We start from the raw sequence: 26,432 nt of genomic DNA, 5'->3' as shown, positions 1-26,432 counted from the left end.
GTTTTTCTTTTTGGTTTGTTGCCGTACTATGAATATACGATGAAACAATTTTTTAAATGTGCAGAAATAAATAAGAATTGGTGACAATTTAGATACTTTCTCAAAATATTTTTTGTTCATTCTGTTTTTCAATAGTAATAGTACGTCTAAGTCAGCCTAATTCTAGGTTTGATAATAACCCATCATTTACTTTTCCTATAATGGAAGAGTGAGTGTAAAGTATTTAATGGCCTTTGAAGAAATTTTAAGATGGAACAATATCACTACTGGGAACTCCGTCCATTGTTTTGACTATTAATCATGCCTACTGAAATGGATCAAATGTGCATTAAAAAAGTCAATCATTTATTAATAACATTACAGGGAACATTTATTTCTTGAATTTAAAACATGAAGGAAAGATAACAGATTTAAAATTTTCATCAAAATTATTTGGCATTATGAAACTTTTTTAATCAGTTAGCCTTATAACAAATAGCATGGTTTGTTGAAGCTTAATTTATCTGAACCTATTCTCAAAAGGAATCTTATATTGAATTTGAAATCCACACACTTTGAGGTCATCTTATTTCTTGTTCATAAGTTATAGGAGCAAAGTTAGGCCATTCTTAAATTTGTAAATATATATTTAAAAAAAAAACTTGAATAATTGTTGGTTCTCTAGTTATCTACGCCACAAGTTGTAAATGCCCAGTTGAATGGAACTAAACTGCATGCATTTGGAAGACAGTAATTTCTGAGGAGCTCCTCAAATTATCCATATATTTGTTGGCTCTTTCAGAAGGAAAATAGAACTAACCTTTTATGACATTGGCCGTGGTTTTGTTAGTCATGTTGCAGTTAGGTTGACACACACATCTCAGAAATTGAACATTGATTTTATATATTTATGCAAATGTAGAATTTGTCAACAACTTTGTGTACTTATTGAATAGACTAATTCTAAAAAAATGCTCATTGTATTTTACCTACATGGATCATGGGGAACCCTGATTTTTTCTTTACAGTTGATTTTGGTGTTAGTGCACAATTGGACAGAACTGTTGGTCGAAGGAACACCTTCATTGGAACACCCTACTGGATGGCACCAGAGGTCATTGCTTGTGATGAGAATCCAGATGCCACATATGATTACAGAGTAAGACGTTAGATTTCAACACTTTCCGAATTGGTATTGTCTTGAAAATTCTTAAAATTCAATTTTCTCTCATTCATTCACCCACTATTTATAAAAAAAACATGATGATCATTTTATGCAGTCAATTATCCTTTTATTTGCAGGTAACAGGTGATAAAATACATTTTTTTCAGTCATGGTGGACCATCAGCAAAATGCTTACTGAATGCCATGAATTTTACCAAAAATGGGGTTGTTTCATTTACTTACTCAAAGATAAACAATGGGGAAAAATGAAATGAAATTGGGGTGGCACAATTCTGCCTTACAGCGCTAGGGACCCGGACTAGGCGTGCTTGTCTAAATGGAGTTTGTACATTCTCTCCAATGTATAGGATAGTGTTAGTGTTTGGGGATCATTGGTCGGCGTGGACTGGGTAGGCCGAAGGACCTGTTTTTGCACTGTATCTCTAAACCAACGTAAACTAATGCTAGCTATGCTTTGAATTTTTTGTCCTGTAATATTCTAACATCATGCATATCCAATAATCACCATTCATCTGCGAGTCCAGATGTTGGTGTCCACATATGGCCATATGTATAAGTTCAGCACAAGCCTCAGTAGACCTCTCTGGTGAATATTGCGGTAACATCAGGGCCAAGCCAAATTCGCTTCTCATTTAATCACAAAGTGCTGGAGGAACTCAGCGGGTCAGACAGCATCTGCGGAGAGAATGAATAGGGGATGTTTCAGATTGGGAGTCTTTATCAGTGATATGGACGAGTGGGGCGAAAGCTGGAAAAGAGAGGTGGGGGGTGGGATAGAGCCTGGCAAGTGATGGGTAGATACTGGCTGAAGGGTGGAGTATGTGACAAAGATTAGAGATGAAAAGAGGACAGATAAAAAGAGGAGAGAAATATAAAGCTGGGAAGGAGGGAATGTGGGTGGTAGGAAAATCCTGGTGCTTTGAGCAAGGTTCCAGCATCTGCCGGTTCTTCAAGGTTTCAAGGTCAGTTTATTGTCACGTATCATTTAAGGTACAGTGAAATTTGAGTTACCATATAGCCATAATAAGTGAAAAGCAACAAGACACACAACCACAGAAAAGTTAACAAACATCCACCACAGTGGATTCCACATTCCTCACTGTGATGGAAGGCAATAAAGTTCAAGCTTCTTCCTCTTTGTTCTCTCGGGGCAGTCAAACTATCCGCAGTTGGGGTGATCAAAGCCCCTGCAGCCGACAATCGAACCCCCTATCGGGGTGATCGAAACTCCCGTAGGGGGTGGTTGAAACTCTCTCCGCGGCATGGAGCTTCTGAATCGGCCACTTTTTACCAGAGACCGTGGGCTTCACGATGTTAAAGTCCACAGGCCCCGCGGTTGGAACTTTGATCCCCGGCAAAGGGATCACAAGATCCGCAATGTTAAAGCCCCGCAGTCTCCCGCGGCTTGGAGCGCCCATTATGTCTCCAGGAAAGGCCGCCAATTCCGCGATGTTAGGCCGCAGTGGGGATTGAGATGCGATATGGAAATTTTCAATCACTTGTCGATGCAAGTGATTGAAAAAAAGTTTCCCTCAGCCCACCACCCCCCCACATAAAACAAACCAAGGAACACTAAAACATACTTTTTAACACATACCAAAATAACAAACAGAAGAAAGGACAGGCAGACTGTTGGCGATGCAGCCACTGCCAGTAGCACCACTCGGATGTGCCTCGCTTCTCATTTTGTCTTGTCTGCATGCATTCTGCTCTGTGGGAAGCAAATGTGTAGTGATTGGGGACGATAATATAGTTTTTTTTACCCCCCCTTCTAATCTACTGCTTTCGCAGGTTTTCTCTGAAAAGTAAAACTTGCAAGCTTCTTTGCAACTGATGATATGATGCTTTATGACCTTGTGTTCATCTAAAACTCTGCTGCCTGTGTCCTAACCCATGCCAATCTCTCTCAACATCATTTGCCACTTGTGTTGGCATCCAGTTGAAGCGATACCTTGAAGGTCAAGAAAGGTCTCGACCTGAAATCACCCATTCCTTCTCTTCAGAGATGCTGCCTGTCCCACTGAGTTACTCCAGCTTTTTGTGTCTATCTTAAGAAATTCTCACCCTTGTTTTCCCTCACTCTGATAATACCTTATCAACTTACAATGACTGTTTTGCAAAAGTTTTTTTAATTTTCCATTTATGCTTTTCTACTTTGCATTCAAATCCAAACATGATATATTTTCAAAAATTGTCTTTTTAATCCTTACAATTCCACTTGAACTCCCTCAATGCCTAATTAAAATAACGGAGCATAATTGCTAATTGGTTTACCAAAATTTTTCGAATTGTGGGTTTATACCTATTTTAAATGATATTTTTGCAAAATCTTTCATTGGAGCCACCATTTTTTAATGATGAAATATGATATGGTTTAAAGTGAAATTTACATTGATCCCACAGCAGAGCAGAGGGGTTAAAAGAGGAAAGTCGGGGAAAATGGAAAAATAACCTCATATTGATGTTTTAATTGATGCAACATGCTGAGGTATACTTCATGCAGAATTGTGGTCCTTGCTGTTTTAAGTATAAGAAAGTTAACCTGATCCCTTTTTATTAACATGGACTATTTTTGAACTAACCATTATTTTAACTCAATTTTCAGCCACAATAACTTCTTCAAAACAGGTCTGTCCAATCTTTAAATAAAAAGTGTGATCTGTTCTGCAGATGACTGCTCAGTCAAACCATGCACTTGAAGATGTAAATGCTTTACTTGAAGTTTATGTATTTCTATTTCACTTGCTGTTTTTTTAACAGTATATCCTAATATTTTCTCAATCACATATTTTTTCAATATATTCAATTTCTTTTTAAAGAGCATTATAATCTCTGCTTCAGTAGGTATATGCAGCAACACATTTCGTGTTCCAATAAATTAATTTACATAATACTTTCTTAGTTCCTCATTCCCCTTAAGATAATCTCATATATCCTGATGTCAATTTGCCAAACATGGGCAAAAGCCTCTTGCATTATACAAAATCTAATATATCTTTGTTAGAATCCCCTTAACCGTTACTTTGTTTTCCCACTGGAACAATCTTTATATAACTATCCTTTCATGGGTGTTCTAATTCCATTAGATTTACATAGAGCTATTTCCTTACAATATCTTCCATTTAAAATTTGAACAGAAATACATGTGGTTGACCATAGCTAACCTTCTTCTAAAAAAATAACTTCTAGATTTTTTCTCAGTATTGTTTCATACTTCCCTGCACTAAATTGTATCAATAGACAATAGATGCAGGAGTAGGCCATTCGGCCCTTCGAGCCAGCACCACCATTCAATGTGATCCACAATCAGTACCCCGTTCATGCCTTCTCTCCATATCCCTTAACTCTATCCCTAAAAGCTCTATCTAACTCTCTCTTGAAAGCATCCAGAGAACCAGCCTCCATCGCCCTGTGAGGCAGAGAATTCCACAGACTCACAACTGTCTGGGTGAAAAGGTTTTTCCTCATCTCCGTTGCAGATGGCTTAACACTTATTCTTAAACACTGTCCCCTGGTTCTGGACTCCCCCAACATTGGGAACATGTTTCCTGCCTCTAGTGTGTCCAAACCCTTAATAATCTTATCTGTTTCAATAAGATTGCCTCTCATCCATCTGTTTGCCTGTTCTTTACTTTCTGCATTCTTATCCACAATTTACCATACTTCCAGTTTAAATATATCTTCAGATATTAACTACTCTTTTGTGTCTATACTCAAATGATTCAAGAAAACACCACAGATCATTGTGACAAACCACTCTTTCGAAGGCTTTCCATTTTTTTTTGTTTTTTTATTGTTCTTGATTGGCATTAACATTTTCTGGATGAGATCATGCAGGTTTTTTCTGTGCTTGATACTATATGAATTTCACCAGTTACTAGAATGACATGCGTTTCCCCTCCATTGATTTCATCTACACTTCCCGCTGCCTCGGTAAGGCTGCCAGCATAAACATGAATTGGTCTTACCCTGGTCACTCCCTTTTCTCCCTTGTCCCATCAGGCAAGAGGTCCAGAAGTTTGAAAACACATACCTCCAGATTCAGCGACAGTTTCTTCCCAGTTGTTACCAGGCAACTGAATGGTCCTCTCACCAGTTGGAGTGTGGTCCTGACCTCCCATCTATCTCATTGGAAACCTTTGAACTATAATTAATCGGATTTTATCAAACTTGACCATGCACCTTAATCCTTCATCTGTGCACTAAGGGAGGCTTGATTGTAACCATGTATAATCCTTTTGACTGTAGATCACAAACCAAAGCTTTTTACTATACCGTAGTACATGACATTAATAACCTAAACTAAGCAATTACAAGACATTTCAATATTTTCAGTGCACTTGCACCCATGTTGCAGACAGCCTTTTGCTCAATCTTCATTGCATTCACTGTATTCCAGGAATTAATCTGTATCTTTTTGATTTCTATTCGTCATTTGACCTGACATTATTTTCACGTATATCAAAATAGAATTGTGTTACATTGCCATATTTTGCCACATTAGAATGAAAAATTAACTGTTTTCACAGAGTGACTTGTGGTCATTAGGGATCACGGCTATTGAAATGGCAGAAGGAGCACCTCGTAAGTAATATCATGAAACATGTAACATATATTTAAATGGGCAATTTCTTGATTAAAATGTTGTATTAATGGTGCCAAAACATGAATCCAGCCAGCCTATGGCATGACATTTTATCTTCCTGTCTGAATTCTAAATTTTGAGTTTGGCAAAGTTCTCAAAACAGTCTTTCAGTAATAACTGCAAAAGCAGTTAGAAACATAGAAAAATAGGTGCAGGAGTAGGCCATTCGGCCCTTCGAGCAAGCACCGCCTTTCAATATGATCATTGCTAATCATCTAAAATCAGTACCCCGTTCCTGCTTTTCCCCATATCCCTTGATTCTGTTGTCCTCGAGCTATATCGAACTCTCTCTTGAAAACATACAGTGAATTAGCCTCCATTGCCTTCTGTGGCAGAGAATTCCACAGATTCACAACTCTCTGGAAGAAAAAGATTTTTCCACATCTCAGTCCTAAATGGCCTATCCCTTATCCTTAAACTGTGACCCGTGGTTTTGGACTCCCCCAACATCGGGAACATTTTTCCTGCACCTAGCCTGTCTCTCATCCTTCTAAATTCCAGTGAATACAAGCCCAATTGATCCAATCCATCAGTTGAACAAGACTGGTAAATGGACAAATTATTGCTGTAGAAAATTGCATACAGCCAACTGCTAAAACATTCAATGATAAAGGAAAAGTGGATGACACAAATACAATGTTGATGGTGTGGGAATTAGCAAATGATGAAGTGCAAAGGGGTTTGTGATGTTTAATTAATCTCTTAATGTCATATCACATGGAGTGATCAGCATAGCAAATAGAATATTATAAATTGCATATAAATCAGAGTATTATACTAAAACTGCATTGTTCATATCTTGTACTGAATGCTGTTCAGTTTTGTTGTTTGAACCACAGAAAGGGGATTCAAATTAGAAGAGAATGGAGCCAATTCTCTTATATTTAATAATCAGAGATGAAGGCAAAAGCTAGTCTTTCAGCATGGCCACAGATGCAGCGTTATATTAGATGTAAATGAGCATAGGTGACGTAAATCTGAAGCCGTTGTTTCAAAGCAACGTATTTGTGATATTTGTGCAAGGATACAAAGGTAGTTCTGCTATAATATGATAGTTGCATTCCTTAGAAACCTTATGTTTTGAAACATTGCATTATAAAAACAATCGTCAATGGGGATTCAGATTCAATTTCAGATTCAGATTCAATTTTAATTGTCATTGTCAGTGATAAGAGTGTTTAGGGGATTGGAGAGTTTCAGACTCACAGGAACAAAGTTTCCCTCGCTGGATTTTCAAAAATAAAGGTTTTTAAACTAAGTTTATTTTTGTTACCACAAGCTAAACATACTAAAGGCTGAATGCTACATTGAGTAATAATGAACAAGTGTCAATAGGAGCAGTCACTTAATTTCAATGGCCCCCTGCAGTGAAAGCAGCGTCTGTTCTCGAGAGACAATGTTGTCTGATTACAGCAGGGATGCTAAACAGAACAGTTTTCTTTTCCAATACAGCTTTTTTATCTGCTTGTCAATTTCCAAAATACGTTTCAAGTGACTCTCTAGTACCTGATTGAAATTGCACAATTTACTTTGGAATAACCAATTAGGCCTGCAGAAATAATGTTCATCAATAACATTATATCCAGTCATGTTGAGGAAATGAGAACCATCTGTATTTGTTAAAATTGGTGAAAGTAACAATTTATCCAAATATCAGGAATAACATGGCACAAAGTACTTTCAGCAGTCAAAATAGACACAATGCTGGAGCAACTCAGTGGGTCAGGCTTTCATTCAACATTCAAGAGATTCAAGTTTCAATTTTGGACACTGATATAATCACAGTAGCTAAGATGTGTTGAACAACCTCCCACATTGACCTGCCTCACGCAACAACAATATTGTGAATCTGCTTTTTAACCTGGAACTTGATTATGATTCATTACACTTTCATTTGTATTCTCTCTGCAGATCTATGAAGGTATTTGAAAATTAAAAGAATTGTAGATGCTGGAAATCTAAAATTAAATTGCTGGAAACACTCAGCTGGTCAAGCAGCTCTGCGGGAAGAGAAACAGAATTAGCATTTTGAGCCAAACTCATTAATTTTGTCTCTTTCAGAAGGCTGAGTGCTTACAGCATGTGATTCTCTATGATAAATATATTTTATATACAAAAATATACCCACTTCATGTGTTATTCTATAACAACTTTTCAGTTCAATTACAAAAGAATAAATAATCAGTAAATTGAATGATTCATTATTGTTCATTTGATACGCCAAACTCTCCTGTCAGATCGTATTACTGGATAGGACTAGCATTTGTTACCTTCTTGCTCGTGTCAAAATAGCATGGATAACTTGCAAAGCTTAAATTAGATATTTGTTAAAATAATGTTTTCATATACCCGGCAATAGCTTAAAAAAAGAACAAATCATGCTTTGTAATTTGGGTACTTTAATTGTTTTCCAGACTGAATGTAATTGTCAGTTAAAGGCTAAATCATTTTTAAACTTAAGTCGCTGTGAGGTGAGGTGAGGGAGAATATATTTCTGTTTCATTGTTTATTATCATTGGGGTGTTGACACAATTTTTAGTGGAATCAACTGAGCCTACTGGCTAAGACATACTCAAACATAAATGAGACTTTCTTTTCGATAAGCAGTAACTCTGATAATGAAGTGTACAATATGCAACATAGGGGAGGGAGTCAATCAGCCCATGGAATCAGCCTGTCTGGCCTGCCTCCACTCACTGCTCCAAGGGGTTTGAGTGTCCAGTCTGAAGAACGATCCCAACCTGAATTCATACCTATCCATGTTCTCCTGAAATGCTGCCTGACCCGCTAGAGTTACTCCAGCATTTTGTATCTTTTTATATCCAGTTTCGGTGCCCACCTTGACTCATCATTCTTGCGGCCCTACAAGGTTTGGTTTCATTTGCTGCTGGCCCACAGTCCCTAAGGTTCTACTTCTCATGGTTATAGAGTCATACAGTGTGGAAACAGGCCCTTCAGCCCAACCTGGCCACACCGACCAACATATCTACACTGGTCCCACCTGCTTGTGTTTGGCCCATTTCCCTTTAAACCTAAGCTATTCATGTTCCTGTTTAAATGTTTCTTAAACATTGCGATAGAAACTGCATCGCTGGTGTTAGCTTTTTGGTCTTATCACTTGCCAGGCTTTGCCCTGCCCTCATCTCCCTTTTCCAGTTTTCTCAGCCAACTACAATCAGTCTAAAGAAGGGTCACAATCTGAAACATCACCTATCCATTCCCTCCACTGATGTTGCCAGACCAGCTGAGTTATTACAGCACTTTGTGTTTTGCTCAGGATGCCAACATTTGCACTTCCTTATGTCTCATGCAGGGAATAAATAGGGTGAATCCACCAAGTTGTTTCCCCCAATTACAGAATCAAGAACCAGAGGACATAGTTTAAGGTCAGAGGGGAAAGATTTAATAAGAACCTGAGGGGCAATTATTTCACATATATGGAATGAGTTGCCAGGGGAGGTAGTTGAGGCAGGTACCAAACCAGTTAAAATAATTTGTACCGGTACATTGATAGGAGATGGTTAGTGGGATAAGGGCACACATGAAAGCAGGTGGGACGAGTGTAGATGGGGCATCTTGGTTGGTGTCGAAGGGCCTGTTTCTGTGTTGTATAACTATGATTAATGCGATTGGTCAAAGGAAAATCCAATGAAACATCTGCTCCTGCACTGATCCCAAGGTGCACAACACACGTACATCATCTGAGTTCTACAGGGTCCAAGTGACTCGGTTTAAGAATGGACCATTCAAGTAAAAAACCTTTTTTTCTCTTTAGTCTTTTGAAATATCAATGTCATTGGAAAAATATAACAAAACACAGGAGATGTGATCTGGATGGAACGAGGCAGTGAAGTATTGTTGACAGGGTAGGGAAGAGACCAAAAATACCGATCTCTGTTTATGCACCACAGCTTTGGATCATAAATCCAGCCTTCCCTCAAAAACATTGTGCCTTTGCTGGATTTGAATTAGAAGTTAAATGATAGAAGATGGCAGAAAGATGGGAAGATTAACAGATAAGCCTAGAATGAAGCATTTGTTTCCATTTTGAGTTGCATTAATATAGTGCTGCCAACTGTTCTTGTGTGTTTCCACTTTTAGCTCTGTGCGATATGCACCCAATGAGAGCACTCTTCCTCATTCCCAGGAATCCACCCCCACGTTTGAAGTCCAAGAAATGGTAAGTACTTTCACATCATAGGGTAATGTTTGCCTATGATAATTGCATTATTTGGTTCAAGGTCTCCTCAGTACATCATTTCTCATTGTAGTGGTCAAAGATGAAACTCTGCCATGAATGGGAATGAATTCTGCACAACATTAATTCAAAATGCTGATTTGATTAATTCACCATCATCACAATAACCGGGTTAAATAACAGGGTTTCATTTTTGGTGCCTTAACCATGGTACATTTCCTTTGCAATCTAGATTTTTTTTTGTCTTTTCCCCACCTGTTTGGTGATCCATGTAAATTTTAGATGCTTGTTTTTGATTTTATTTGCAAAATGTTATTAAATATGTAGTTTTGGTTTTGACATTTTGCAAATATTGAAATCTAACTGCATAGAAATGGGATTTCACGATGGAAATTGTTGCCAAGTATAAAAAAAATAGACCAATAAATCTACTTCCTACATAGTTTTGATGGTTATATTTATTCATGAACAAAAAATGTGTTGAATGAAAAGCCACAATGAAAATTAAGCATCAATTAAAAAATATTGTTTTTTAATTGAAAGTCCATAAAGTTTACAGTAATAATAATTACATTCCATCTGGTAATTGTCCTTCGATAGACACAACGTGCTGGAGTAACTCAGCGGGTTAGACATCATCTCTGGAGAAAAAGGATAGGCTTTTCGCATTGGGATACTTCTTCAAACCTATCCTTTTTCTCCAGGATGCTGTCTGACCCACTGAGTTACTCCAGCACTTTATGTTCTTCTGTGTAAGCCAGCATCCGCAGTTCTTTGTTTCTACAAGTAATTGTCCTGTATTGATGTACCTAAACATTGGATAAAAATCCAATTTCTTTTCCTGATGAAGCCCCTTATGAAATGATAAATCTGAGAAATGCTGATGAATTAAAATTGCTCCAATTTCAAGCAGAATCGGACTGGGGTGAATTGCAAAAAGATAAACACTCCTTAATTTTATTTTGGATTCTAAATTAATATCAAAAGGTAACTTCATTCTGCACTGAACCTGTGGGAACCATTAATTGGTTATTCTGAACTTCCGAACTTCCAGAATAGTTAAGAATGCCTCTTCCCTGGAACCACTTCCATTCTTGCTCGGTCACCAGAGCTTTTCCATTAGACTGGTTTATTATGTGATTGCGTAAATTTTTTATTATGATTGAAATCATTTTTTGCTTTCCAATTCAAGATTTCCTATAAATCCAGTGGTTAAATAAAAGTATATCCAAACATTCATTTGATATTTCTCTTTAATCTTCTTGTATGTCAGTCATTGGAAAAATATAACAAAGCACATGAGATACGATGGAAAGCGGCAGGGTTTACGCCTTTTATCTTCTCGCCCCATAATTAAATTCATGCTTTGATTAATTGAACATTTGGCTTAGTGAATTACTTTAAATGGATAATTTTGCAGAATGTTTGTGGAAGCTTTTCCTCAAAACCGAGAGACTGCTGTCGAAATATGTTTCCTTCTGTCTCAGCATGAGAGGGCAAACCACCTTGGATGTGATTTGCAATTAGATAATTATTCAGTGCAAATTTTTAAAAAGGATAACATGTTAGCAGTTTCTTATGTAGTCACATAGCTGTAAAGAAATCACCACTGCATTGCTACTCTCATTCTTTTCATGTTACCTAATTGACCCTAAACTTTACTGTCTTGAAGAGACCAGCCTGAAAGCCAGTTTTACCTTCTTTCTCTTTGTTTTTTTTGTCAACATGAAGTTAATTACTTGTATTCCTGCTGACCAATGGAAATAAAAAGCATGTTTTTTTTCATTGATTACTGGTTTATATAAAATATTACAGGATATAAATGTTATCAATGAAAATAATGTACACCCCTGCTCTTCCTGGACAATAATAGGAATTTGAAAATAAGAATTGTGTACACCATAATGTACATCAATAGTAAATAATTGTAAATAAGTGTGGAAGGAAGTGAGAAAAATCTACTCATTCAGTCATTCAACTACATCCTTCACATTTAATTTATTCAATTTCACAATTAGCTGGATTTTGAGCTATTCTTATGTTGATCCTAGTAGGTAACAGGGCAGATTTATTTCAGAATAATCATTGTTCTCACAGTGCACAGTCATTTTCTTCTTAGCTGTGTGACTGGCTTATCCAAAGATCAAAATAGGAAACCAAATGATAAGTCACGGGAAATTATTTATGATAAAATGCATGTCATTTCAGGTTTTATATTATACTTGCCGCTTAATGTTTATGCTCGGGAAGACCGCCTTTAACTTCCCCCGTGGCTGTACATATGACACTGCACTGATCCTTTCATAGGATTTTGCAGAACCAGCCCACATCTATTTCAGTAATGTGCAGTTTTTATCCAGTCACATAAATTAATCCTAGTCTTTTGCTGTGATCTAGTTTCCGTTTCATAAAAATTAAATGCTTGAGTAGGAATTATATTCTATTTTTTCCCTGAACAAAATAGAATACATTTGCTTCATCGCCTCTGGTGTTTTGTATTTTTTAATTAACGTGTGATTTTCATTCTTTCTTTGAGCGTGAACCTTTTGAATTTGAGTGGTAAATTTAGTTTCCGCTTTCTCTACCCAAAAACATGAATTGTTTTAAATTTTACAAACTGCATCCTTTGTAGTCATTATTTTCTCTACCTGCGTTAATTGCAGATTTGACTGGAATGTAGTTAGTTTCTGTATTTATGTACCAAAAATTCAAGTGTTCTGCAGTAGGTCTGCCTATTCCTTTTGTTCCCATAATCCACTCCATTCAGAGACTTTATGTTGGTTACGTTGACTGGTTTCCCAGGAATCGCACGGTTATCGGATAATGTCAAATAACAGGAACTCCAAATAAATCAGATTAATGCTTAGATATTTTTAAAACGTATTCTAAGCCTACTAGCGAGCGTACTGTACTGCTGCTTCTGTCCGCGCTGACTAGCGATCCCTGTTACATGAGCACTCACTGCACACTAAGGCCAATTTATAATTTTTACCAAAGCCAATTCACCTACAAACATGTACGTCCTTGGAGGGTGGGAGGAAACCGGAGCACCCATGGAAACCCACGCAGTCACTGGGAGAACGTACAAACTCAGTACAGATAGCGGCCATAGTCAGAATCAAAGTCGGGTCTCTGGTGAGGCTACAACTCTACTGTTGCACCACCTTGCCACCACTGAAATGCTACAAATGTCCGAGAATCCATTTGGGCTGCAGTTGTTTCCTCAGAAAATGTACACAGAACTTTTGCGGTCCCTTGCAAATATGAAATACATTTTATGGGAATGTATGCTTCCTTGTAATACAAAATAAACACCTGCAGTGTATAAAAATCAACTGTCATTTAATATGAATGCAATTTGGAACACAGCATAATGTTGTTCAACTGGTAAGGATGCAGTTTTGTGCTTCAGTGAGAGTTCTAAATGGAAATAAAGTCATCATCATGCAAATTGATGTAATGTCAACATCATGCAAACTAAATTCCAAATCTATTTTTTGGTAAAGCTCACTTTTTATTATATATTTACAGGTCAAAAAAGTTTTTTAGCTTTATTGAAAGCTGTTTAGTGAAGAATTACGTGCTGCGACCTTCAACTGAACACCTGTTAAAACATCCATTTATCCGTGATCAGCCCAATGAACGGCAAGTTCGGATACAGCTGAAGGATCACATTGACAGGACAAGGAAGAAGAGAGGTGAAAAAGGTAGGTGGTACAATGCTGATATAACTACAAAATATGTTAAATTAATATAAATAGTAATTAATGTTGTTCACTGGAATATAATTCTCATTTGATCTGGACAAGACAATCTCCTTCATCCCAACATTCCATAAGAGGGGAGCATCAAAATATTAAAAATCCATATTCATAATTCAATAAATGAAGTTTTAAAAAAAATTCTCATCAATCTTGCAATGATAGAAATTAAAACAACAATATTCTCGTCACATATTTGGCAAGCCTCCCTAAACCATGAATGCTTCAGTTCTTATATCCAAATGCTCCTAGATAATACCTATTGTCAAGTCTCCATCCAAGTTGGTTCATTACATGACTTTTCCCAATAATCCATGTTTGAAGGTGATGTAGGACATTCCTTACAACTAGTACAGACATATCATGCAATTAAATGGCGGGTTGCATTTGTTGGTAGCTTTTTAGTTAAATAATTAGCCTTAAAGAACACCATTTTATGACTAGTTAATTTCTTTGCCGTTTGTGACATATTGATATATTTTAAAAGGTAAAATCTGCAGTTAAATTGTGTTTAAAAATGGAGATCTGGGAGTTCACAGCTGCATCTCTGAAGTGGCACGCAAAGTTGGCACTTTAAAAAACAAGTAAGAATCCATTGCTTTTTAAATAGAGCAGAGAGCTACGTTGAGGTTTTCTCAATTATTGATTAAGCTTCATCCTGTGTTGTTGCAGTACTGGGCACCCAGAGCTGCTAAGTAGTACTGTATTTTGTACGGAAATGCGGTCAGAATACGGATGTATGGATTTGCTTTGTAAAATACGGATTTTTTAAAAATCAGCCTGACTTCCTGTTTCATCTTGCTGCTTAAAAAATGCAAGGATATAAAAAGTAATTTAGATATAAAAATTATAGCGGATTAAATCTATTAGTATTTTAAATTTCAAGATGTGCATGGTTATTTTTGTAAGCTTTGATCTGCCTGTCCCGCTACAGGTTTAAACAGCGTTGTCAGTTTAACACTATGGGTTCTAATTATGGGGCTACCAGCTAGAGCACTATTGCCTTTACACATAGGGCTGTGGACTTTACACATAGGGCTGTGGACTTTACACATAGCACTGTGGGGTTTACACAGAGCGCTATGGCCACAGCGCTATGTGTCACAGACTGTTCGGGCAGGAGAAGTAGAGAGGGAGTGGGAAGGACGGAGGGAATATGAGAGGGGGGAGGAAAAAAGGAAGGAGAGAGGGAAGGTGGGAGGGAAAGAGGGAGGGTGGGGGGAAAGGGGAGGGGGAGTGAAAGAGGGAGGGGGAGGAGGAGAGAGAGGGAGGGTAGGAGGGAGAGGGAGGCTTTCAAAATGGCTTATACATCATCATCTCGTGCTAAATGCAGGAAGCATCCGTTCAAACAGCAGTATACAAAGATATGGCAATGAATGCACTGTCAAGTAAGGTGCGTAGAAGACATGTCCATTGGTAGCAAAGTTATGCATTTTGTACTCTTACATGGGTATGACCGCACACAAAAAATAACACATTTTTCAGCAAAATGGCACTTCGTAAAAATACTGATTTCCGCAGCAAAATACTGATCTTCAGGTACTAGAATACTGAAATGCTCTGACAAAAACGTGGCAGCTCTGGGCACCACAGTTTGCACATTGAAGAAGGATTTCATTAAAGTGGAGATACAGGAGAAGCTGGAGTTGTTTACAATAAAATGATAGGGAGGGAAGTCAGATAAAGTATGCTGAGTTATGACATGAGTAAATGGGAATAATCTTTTTTCCACTGCCAGGAGGGTTAAAAACCCAGGAAGTTCAAAGGATGAAAATGTTTGTCAAATGTACTTGTTCTGCATTGCATTGGTGAAATGGTGGAAGCAGTTTTAGACAATGGACAATAGACAATAGGTGCAGGAGCAGGCCATTTGGCCCTTCAAGCCAGCACCGTCATTCAATGTGATCATGGCTGATCATCCCCAATCAGTATCCCATTCCTGCCTTCTCCCCATATCCCCTGACTCCGCTATTTTTAAGAGCCCTATCTAGCTCTCTCTTGAAAGCATCCAGAGAGCCTGCCTCTACCACCCTCTGAGGCAGAGAATTCCACAGACTCACCGCTCTCTGTGAGAAAAAGTGTTTCCTCGTCTCTCTTCTAAATGGCTTACTCCTTATTCTTAAACTGTGGCCCCTGGTTCTGGACTCCCCCAACATCGGGAACATGTTTCCTGCCTCTAGTGTGTCCAAGCCCTTAACAATCATATGTTTCAATGAGATACCCTCTCATCCTTCTAAACTCCTGAAGTCATGTTGGAGAACCTCCTTCCTCTTCTTCCCGATGTCGTTTGTGCCTACGTACACAACTACTGTCAGCTGTTCACCTTCTCTCTCGAAGATGTTCCGAATTCGGCTCATTTTATATTGACTGAGAATATTGGTTTAGTTTGGCTAGCTTTCTTACCAATTAACACAGCTACAATGGACCATATGATGGCTTATTTAGTAATGGATAGGATTTGTTTTTTTCCTGCCATCAATAAACGTATCTCCTTCCCACTGTTTTGCGAGTGACTTGAAGTTTTTGAATGATGTTTGTAATGCCTAATGTCCAACTTGACTTAGATGAAACTGAATATGAATACAGTGGAAGTGAAGAAGAAGAAGAGGAATTGCCTGAGCAAGAAGGAGAGCCAAGGTAATAGAATGTTGCTAAAAGTATTTTTTTGGACAGTTGTAATCTAAGTCACAAGAAAGCTCACAATTAATTTGTTTTGCTTTTGTGTCTACATTCTGTTTTTACAATTAATACCTTTACATTCTCCTTTGCTCCTAGTTTTCACTTATTATATTTTTGGTGTTTTTGTAAAAACAGTAGTTCTCAGGTGCATGATTCTCTAGTTAAGTGAATGCCCAACCAACATTCCCTCTGGTTAAAGTGAATCCAGGTTTAGAATCTCTTGTCCAACAATCTGTGGCCTGGCAGTTTCACCGGAGAGCCTCACTCAGCATGACCTCGGTAAATCTGGACATTGTGGGTGGCACTGTGGTAGAGTTGTTGCCTTAATAGGGAGGGAGGGAGCCAGGTTTGATCCTGATTACGGGTGCTATTTGTAGGGAGTTTGCATGTTCTCCCTATGACCACCTGGATTTTTCTGGGTACTCCGGTTTCCTCCCACTTTCCAAATAGGTGCAGGTTTGTAGGTTAATTAGCTTCTGTAAATTGTTACTAGTGTGTAGCATAGGACTAGTGTACATGTGGTCAGCATGGACTCGGTGAGCTGAAGGGCCTGTTTCCACGCTGTATCTCTGAAACTAAAATCTACAACTATATCTCCCATGATCTGGCACGTTTTGAATCTACAGTACTAAATCAGAACTGTACAATTTTGTAGCTAATTAACCCAACAGTGTGACTGTCACAATCTGAGACAGCATTTTTGACTCAAAGTACTTGGGGTTACGGACGGTTCCAAGAATCCTTGCCCAACCCAGGGAGTGTCTGTACTTAAAATAAAATAGCTGCCCTACTCAGAGGAAGATGATTAGTGGTGATTTTCTGTGGTCAGCACCAGTGAGGCCCTCAAGGGAAGACACAAAGTACTGGTGTAACTCATTGGGTCAGGCAGCCTTTCTGGAGAACATGGATAGGTGACATTTTGGGTTTGGACCCTTCTTCAGAGTGTGGTGGTGATAGGGGGAGGAGAAGAGGAAGAAAACTGGAAGGAAGAATGTGCAGGACAGTGTGGCAAGTGATAGGTGGATGCAGATGAGAGGGGTTTTGGATTGACAGATGCTTGGACAAAGGCTAGTGATGAAAGGACAAAAGATATGAGATAAAGATAGAAGAATTGCCCAGGTGCTGGGCCTGTAGTTCCAACATGACTGTTAGTAAGGTGAACATTTGTGTTTATTCCCTCTGCACTTTCTACTTCTATCTGTTCCCCAAAGGGAAATGTGCCTGTTCTCTATTCTGTGCCTCCCTCTGGTGGCACAGAGCATAAATCTGTGTGACAATCTGATATTTGATCAGCCAAATGATATCATCAATAATTAAATGCTCTTAACGGTGTCTAACATTTCTTAGTCACGCCATAAGTAATCTGAAAATTCAAAAAAAGTGGACACAAAATAAATGTCGGAGATGATTTGTTCTAATCATGCAGTTGAGGAAAGTTTAGACTGTAAATAGACCAGGAGAGGGACTGAAGGCTATGATTGCATCCTGGTGTTTACATCATACCCTTGTAAGAGAACAAGAAAATAGTTTAACTTTCTATCAGAACAAAACCTAGAAAAACGGCTGGGTGCAGTTTTTTTACATTTTAATGAATTGATTTAAAAAGAGAGAATAAAAAGGTTTTGCCCCTTTGAGAATAAAATAATGAAATAATGGCACATAATTTTGAAATAAATTATTTGTATTTGGAGAATCCCTTCAATAATTTATGCAAGCATAATAATGTTTTTCTGGCCAGTCAGAAGTCGATATAGTAAATCTACCTCTTCTTTCTATCAATGTCTCAGAGTGGATCTATTTTCTTAGCTTTTCCAGACCTTGTATTTGTTGCCTGATGTGCTCTGGTGGAGGCATATGTTTTTGAATTCTGTTCTGTTTGTTGTCCTCTGGTTACCATAAATTAGGGACAGGGACTGCCTGAAAAGGGCTTGAATTCATTCGATGACCAGCCTCGGTGCTAGAAGATAAGCTCAACTATCTAAGGGTTACCATAAATTAGAAATAGGGGCTGCCTTAAAAAGGTTGCAATCCATTCTCTGGCCAGCCTCTTTCAGTGGAAGAAGTACATCTCAACTATTTATGAATGGATAGTTGAGTAAATTACCCTTAAGTGAATTAATGCTAAGTTACCAAAGTGCTTGCAGCAAAGAATAAAATGATAGGCTGAAAAGATTAGGTAAAGTAGGATGAATGCTCATATGGAGGATGAATAACAGATTAGACCTTAACACAATCTGAAAAGTCTATCTAATTGAAAGTAATGATGTACTTCGTCATAAACTAATGTGACTGTCTGCAAGAGAGAAGTGTAAACAACAAACTCAAAACTTGGTGCCATTTCATAAATTCTGAGGAACCTAAGAAGTCCTGATGCATGAAGGAATATAATTTTGCATTGGGTTCGAAGGGTACATGTAAACTTTAAAGCATTGAGCTAATCAAGAAGTTATCAGATGATAAAAAATTATGTTGAATCAATATTGAGAAATTAAAGTTCTTTATAAGCAAAAGAGAAAAATGGAGGGAAGAAAAACAACAATGACAGCTGCTGCTTGTTAGTCGCACATGAACCTGTACATGGCCTTAAAGCCACCTCATTCACAGTCTTCCCAAGTGAGGCAAAAATAAATGGATTTTAGAAAATGTGTGATATTGCTGTGTCCATGGCAAATTATCAAAATCAGACCTAAACCTATGATTTCATAAATTGCCATTGCAAAGCAAATAAAAATATGCAGTTGCTGTATATCTGAAATAAAATTGGGAAATGTTGTAAACCGTTACAAAGTCAGGCAGCACCCGTGAAGAGAGAACACATTATAGTTTTGGGTTGATGATCTTTAAAGGTCGCTGAAAGGCCATTCACCTGTAATGTGACTGTTTTTATTTCCACTGATGGATGCTGTCTGACCTCCTGAGCTATTTGGAGAAGTTTCTGTTTTGCTTAAGTACATTGTACTCATGCATCTGCATTGCTCACCCATCTCAATTAATCCCATACATAATTTAAATTGTAACTTTTAAAAGCACCCAGTGATGAACTGAAACAAAGCACGGTATTTAGTTGTGCAAGATAATGAAGTATTGCTACATTCCAGTTTAATTTTCAGGATTCTATTGATGCTGTACTTTAAACAATATAACCACAATCTGGCCCTTTTGCAAACGTGATTTGAAAGTACAATCTCTGCAAAATGTGTGTGCCTTTCCGATCGCATAACTAAGCATTTATCTATTCTAAAAGCCATTGTCATTCGTGTGACTCATGGAACTATATCTAAATCCACTTGCACTCTAATTTCCTCATTTAAACTACTTCTACTCACAGTTATCTCTGAGAAAAACATGGAGTAAAATATATGATATCGGTTTTTTTTAGTTCAATTGTAAATGTGCCTGGAGAATCGACTCTTCGTCGTGACTTCCTGAGATTGCAACAGGAGAACAAGGAGCGTTCTGAGGCAATGCGCAGGCAACAACATCTTCAAGAACAGCAGCTCCGGGAACAGGAAGAATATAAAAGACAGCTCCTTGCAGAGCGCCAAAAACGAATCGAGCAACAGAAAGAACAAAGGCGAAGGCTTGAAGAGGTATTTTTTTAAAGAGTATATATATAAGGTCAACTTAGTTGGCTGAGTTCTCCTCCTTGGAATTGCTCCTCATGGTCCACCCGTGCTTACACGGGACAGGAAAATTAACCTTGCTGTCCCTCCACAACCTGGACTCACATTGATGAGGCTCCACCCCAAATACCTGTAACAAAATTCAATAAGCAGCAGGACTGGTGTAGCATTATATGGATGTGGAAACTGTCATTGTTTTGTTTAGTTTAGTTTAGAGATACAATGCAGAAACAGGCCTTTCGGCCCACCGAATCCGTGCCGACCAGCGATCCCTGCACAATAACACTCTCCGACACACATTAGGGACAATTATACCAAGCCAATTAGCCTACAGACCTACACTTCTTTGGAGTGTGGGAGGAAACTAAAGCTGCTGGAGAAAACAAGGCAAGTTACAGGGAGAACACACAAACTCCATACATACAGCACCCTTGTCAGCATTGAACCTGGGTCTCTGTCGCGGTGAGGCAGCAACTCTACCGCTGCGCTATTGATTGATTTTAATATTTTTCATGTTGCTGACATTGACATTTAAAATATGAAAATGCTTATAAATAAAAACATTTAAGCATAACATTTATTTCTTAAAGGTAACTTTTCTCCTTTACTTCTCAATCGCCATTGAAATTGTTGAGTTTTGAATCCTGTGCTTTGCCTGGATTGCTATGACACAGCTGTGCTGCTGTATTAGATATAGAGACTGGAACCAAAGTGAACTAAGCTGCTTTGTAGCGGATGAGCCATGACACAAGAATGCCAGCAGTTTCAATAGCAGACCAACAGTGCGTCCATTTGTGGCCACCACAATAGTCTGCATAGTCAGGAAGAAGGTGATCTGCATAAATATCTATTAGAAATGCCTAATATTGAAATACCTTTCATATTCATGTCGTGCATTGTGGCAATAAACAAGCATTTAGTAATAGCTTGAATGAAAATTGTAATTTATAATTTTGTGAGGCAAACTTTATATTTGTGCATATCTACAAATGTTTTAATAATCAATGTTATTTTTAAACTATATATGGGAGAGGGTAATTATTTTAAGAGATATTGAACTTGAATCAACAGAGAAATGGATTATTTAAATTGTTTCATTCTGTTTCGGGACATATGACAGCAAACCACTCGAACCTGTCCAATTTATGTACCTGTTCTTAAGCGTTGCGATAGTACCTACCTCCTCCGGCAACTCGTTCCATACACCCACCACCCTTTGCCCCCCAATCTAATGGGATTAATGGAGATATAGCAAGGCCAGGGTGGGCCGAAAAGCCTACTATTCCTGTGCTGCTCAACTGTGACTAAAAACAAATGGAAGTAAATGAATTCTGCTGACATGGTTATTTGTACTATGTTTAGTTTTCACCATGCTTCTCCGCATTAAGTTGGACACTTTAGAATGTTCATAGTCAAGTCAATTTTAGAATTTTTTTGTTCAAGTATGTTCGTAATAACTGTAGAAACCCGTGTACATAATAAAAACACCACTGATACATTTATGGTGGATGATTGAATGGCATTTGAAAACATGGATTCAATTGAGGTAGAAGCAAAATAAAGTTGTAATGAATTGAATGGGCAATATTCCTCAAAGTATCCTAATAGTGATCTGGGCTGACAAATACCTTCTGTGAATTAGAGAGAGTAGATCATTTTGTAATCTTTTCATTTAAGTGGGAATGATGCACAGTGCTGTAGTTGCAGTTTATCCATTTGTAGATTCCTCATGTGCTTGGGAGGAAAAAAACAAAGAGCTGAGAGATTTAGCAAATGTCATTGTATTGTCCATTCATTTACTTTTAACAATGTGCATATTTGAAACAAAGTGATTATTTTATATTTATTTTCCAATATATTTGACTTAAATAAATGGATACTCTTATCAAATTTTCTGCTGACAGATTTTATAGTTGGCCTTTAACAGTTGTTACCTCAATTTATTCTTTGCAATGTCTTTATTTCAGTTTTATTAACAGAAAACTTATTACTGAATTTGATTTTTTTTTCCTTCCCACCACCTTGATGTTAAGGAATGAATCTGTTTTATCCTTCAATCACCAGTTTAAAAGTAACATCAGGACTTTTTAAAATTATGGGTACTATTAGTTTTCATTGTTCGCAGCTTTGTTTCATCTCCAACACCTTTTCAAGTGAAGTCTCCCATTATATGTGTAACCACATTTGGTTTAATCTAGACATGATCCACATTGACTTAATATCTTTACAGCATTATCTTTGCTTTTCAAACCTGGTATTGTTTCACAAAATAGTGCCGAAAGTTATGATTACGTAAATAAAATATTGAATATTAATAGTCAAGAAAAGAAGAGCCAGTAATATGAAATAACATTATGTGGAAAATAATGTGAGGGATGAAAGGGAGTCATAACTCAGTCTTGAACTTTCATTGTGCGTGATTTTTAAAAGATTTTTAAAAATATGAATAGGATTAAGCATCATTGGCAAGTCTGGAAACTTAATTCCTCAGTGACCTGTGAGCTACCTTGTACAGCTGCAGACTGTGGTGGTGCTGTTAAATCGGGAGTTCCAGGACTTTTAACCTGGCGTTGATAAAGAAATAACTTAACGTCTCAGTGAAGGTAGACAAAAATGCTGGAGAAACTCAGTGGGTGAGGCAGCATCTATGGAGCGAAGGAATTGGCTACGTTTCGGGTCGAGACCCTTTTTCAGACTGATATGAGTTTGAATTTGTAAGTGGAGATGTTCCATGGCCATTGTTCTTGGTAAAGGTTTAGAAACTACTATCAATCATGCCTAACTGTTTTGCTGCTATGCATCCCACTAAAAGAAAGTGCAGCTACATTGTATAGTGGTGGAAGCAGTTTAAAGCAGTCAACGGATTACTGATAAAACTAGCTGCTGTACACTGGATGGTGATAAGCTTTATAAGATGGGTTAATTTAGCCAAGTGCATTTTATTTGTGCTCCTGACATTCACTTGCTAGGTGTGACAAGCTGAAAGAAGTCAAAAAGAGAGCAACTAGTGCAGAATACCCAGCTTCTGACTTGCTCTTTAACATCACTGTTGGCATAGCTGGTCCATTTAGGTTTTCGGTAACCCTCTCAAGGTATTGATGGGAGGGGATCTGACTATGGTATCCCATTGATGTCAAGAGGACATGGTTAGAAGTTTTTGTATAAGTCTATCAAGCCTGGCATTTGTGTCAAATGAACTTGATGTCAACCAACCCAAGCCCAAATCTTGTTGGGATCATGTATGCTGTCTGAATTTTTTTGTCTGAGGAATTGCAAATTAAGTTCAGAAATCATTTGTGAGGACTCGCGTCTAACCCTGCAAGAACAAACCATTGGGAGCAAGTATGGATGATTTTGCCCTCAGCTTTCAGTACCTTTCAATGGTGTACAGTGAACTGTCCTATACTAACCCAACATCCATTCCAGAAAGAAGGCGCAATCTGCTGGAGTAACTCAACGGGTCTGGCAGCATCTCTGGAGAACATGGATAGGTGACGTTTTGGGTTGGGGCCCTTCTTCAGACTGGTTGTAGGGAGGAAAGAAAGCTGGAAGAGAGGAGGGGCAACTCTCTCTTCCAACTTTTTCCCCCCATCGCCAATCAGTCTGAAGATTGTCTCCTATCAATGTTCTCCAGACATATTGAGTTACTCCAGCACTTTTTGTTTTCTTTGTTTAAAAAATATTGTTTAAGGCCTTGAATATATTGAACTACTTTACACCCACAGCTTTCTGCAGTAAATAGTTCTGAAGATTCTTCTTTTCTAGGACTTAAATGATTGAGACTATATTCTGAGACTGTGGCCCTTTGCTCTAAACTAAATTAAGAGCAGATATCTTCCAGTATCTACCCTGACAGCTGCTGATAAGGGAGGGAAGATCATTTATGAAGCAACCAGTGATGGTTGCCTCTATTTGAAACAATCCAAAAATACAACCTGGATCTGCCCTTTCCCTCGTTGACGTAATATTTAGAAAGCTTTAGCTGTTGATATGGATTAAAAAATAGCTGCAAAATTTTTACAAAATATTAATCAAGTTTCACTTTATTGTATTGACTTTATTTTTACATTTGTCTCCCATTACTTGGTACCAATGGAACAGACTACTGAAAAACCTCAATGAACATTGACAGCAGAATTGATTTATGGTATATTCAACAATTTGGCAGTTGTTAATAAGAATTTTTTTAAACCTGCGCAGCAACAGAGAAGGGAACGAGAATCACGAAGGCAACAGGAGCGTGAACAAAGGCGGAGAGAGCAAGAGGAAAAGCGAAGACTAGATGAATTGGAACGTCGGAAAAAGGAGGAGGAGGAAAGAAGAAGGGCAGAAGAAGAAAAGAGGCGAGTGGAGAGAGAACAGGTGATTTTTATTGTCACTTCATACACAAGGAACCACGAATTTGTGCATGCTTGTTCATAGTGGTGTTTGGATTAATGTCCATTTACAAATAATTTTAATTTTGTTTTTTCTCACTTCATTTTGCTGCCATCTCAAAGGGGATTGTTTCCATATGTTTTGTTTCTCTTCTGTCGTCATATGATTTGCTGGAAAGTGAAATTCAGACACATGTTCAAAATCCTAATGCAACCTAGCATGAATTTGTTACATCCTGAATTCATGTGTTAAAACTTCTGTGGTGAATTTTTAATAATTTTGATTGATCATGTAACACTTACAGCCATCTAAATAGTGAAACATTGCAGCATGGAGCAGATACGAAACAAATAGAAAGACAAATGGTATATTGTCCTGTGGAAAAGAGTAAGAAAGTCTTGCTCAGATTATCAAGGCAGTTGGCAATGGATATTGAGTCTTGTATACAGCCTTGGAGGAAGGGTGGATACAAAGCAACATAGATTAATAGACAATAGACAATAGGTGCAGGAGTAGGCCATTTGGCCCTTCGAGCCAGCACCGCCATTCAATGTGATCATGGCTGATCATCGCCAATCAGTACCCCGTTCCTGCCTTCTCCCCATAAGCCCTGACTCCGCTATTTTTAAGAGCCCTATCTACCTCTCTCTTGAAAGCATCAAGAGAACCGGCCTCTGAGGCAGAGAATTCCACAGACCCGCCACTCTCTGTGAGAAAACGTGTTTCCTCATCTTCGTTCTAAACGGCTTACTCCTTATTCTTAAACTGTGATCCCTGGTTCTGGACTCCCACAACACCGGGAACATGTTTCCTGCCTCTAGCATGTCCAAGCCCTTAACAATCTTATATGTTTCAATGATATATCCTCTCCTCCTTCTAAACTCCACAGTGTACAAGCTCAGCTGCTCCATTCTCTCAGCATATGACAGTCCCGCCATCCCGCCATTTGAGTAGATCTATTCTTGGGTTGAAGAAATTGGTCTTATGACGAGAAACTAAAAGGATTTTACTCGAGTTTAGAAAAATGAAAGGCAATCCCATATAAGATGAACAAAATTCTGAGGGAGATTGACTGGGTGTCAAGATGCTGTTTCCTTTACAAGTTAAAACAACTTAAATTTAAAACTGGTGTAAACATAGAGTGAAAATAATATTAGTTGTTGGCTCCTCAAAAAGAAAGATGAACAGTGATTAATAAGCATAAGATCTTAGATAAGCAGAAACAAATCTTTTGGCAACTCTCAGTCACATAAGATCATGGCTGTTTCTTACATGGGTGCCACTTTCCTGTAGTAACACCATATTCCTCGATTTCTTTAAAAGTGTATTGGTTTGTCTTGAACATAGTAATCTACATTTCTTCACAACCCTCTGAGCAGAAAATGTTAGTGATTCATTGTAGTCCCGTGAAGAAATTGCTCCTTTTCATCATGTCTGCCCCGTATGACTGACCCTTATTTTGAGACTGTGCTCCCTGATTCTAGCCACTGCAGCTCTCCTTAGAGTTTTGTATGTTTCAATAGGATTCAAATTTCTTAAGTTTAGGCCTAGTGTGTTAAATTGATGCCAACAGACCCCTTCCAGTTGTAGAAATTGAGTTGAGGAATAGTTCATAAGTGAGAGGTGTAGAATTAGGCCATTCGGACCATCAAGTCTCCTCCGCCATTCAATCATGGCTGATCTATCTCTCCCTCCCAACCCCATTCTCCTGCCTTCTCCCCATAACCTCTGACACCTATACTAATCAAAAATCTATCCATCTCTGCCTTCAAAATATCCACTGACTTGACATCCACAGCCTTCTGTGGCAAAGAATTCCACAGATTCACAACCCTCTGACTAAATTTTCCTCATCTCCTTCTTAAAAGAACGTCCTTTAATTCTGAGACTTTGACCTCTAATCCTAGACTCCCACCAGTGGAAACATCCTCGCAACATCCACTCTATCCAAGCCTTTAACTATTCTGTATGTTTCAATGAGATC

The 26,432-nt window shown here is 38.1% G+C and overlaps 1 protein-coding gene across 8 annotated transcripts in view; it reads left to right on the top strand.

The window, feature by feature from the left end:
* The window catches only part of LOC129698193 (mitogen-activated protein kinase kinase kinase kinase 4), a 270,553-nt gene that overhangs the window by 185,445 nt on the left and 58,676 nt on the right, over nucleotides 1-26,432 (top strand). For all 8 annotated transcript variants that reach the window (XM_055637147.1, XM_055637146.1, XM_055637154.1 and 5 more), the window contains 7 exons: nucleotides 1,008-1,138; nucleotides 5,695-5,749; nucleotides 9,912-9,990; nucleotides 13,540-13,715; nucleotides 16,334-16,406; nucleotides 19,828-20,038; nucleotides 24,272-24,433. In XM_055637147.1, the coding sequence (XP_055493122.1) occupies nucleotides 1,008-1,138; nucleotides 5,695-5,749; nucleotides 9,912-9,990; nucleotides 13,540-13,715; nucleotides 16,334-16,406; nucleotides 19,828-20,038; nucleotides 24,272-24,433 (887 nt within the window). The remainder of the gene's footprint in view (nucleotides 1-1,007; nucleotides 1,139-5,694; nucleotides 5,750-9,911; nucleotides 9,991-13,539; nucleotides 13,716-16,333; nucleotides 16,407-19,827; nucleotides 20,039-24,271; nucleotides 24,434-26,432) is intronic.

This window comes from Leucoraja erinacea, chromosome 6 (genome assembly GCF_028641065.1).
Source record: "Leucoraja erinacea ecotype New England chromosome 6, Leri_hhj_1, whole genome shotgun sequence".
NCBI classification, from domain to species: Eukaryota; Metazoa; Chordata; class Chondrichthyes; order Rajiformes; family Rajidae; genus Leucoraja; species Leucoraja erinaceus.
This window is presented reverse-complemented; position numbering and strand designations above follow the sequence as displayed.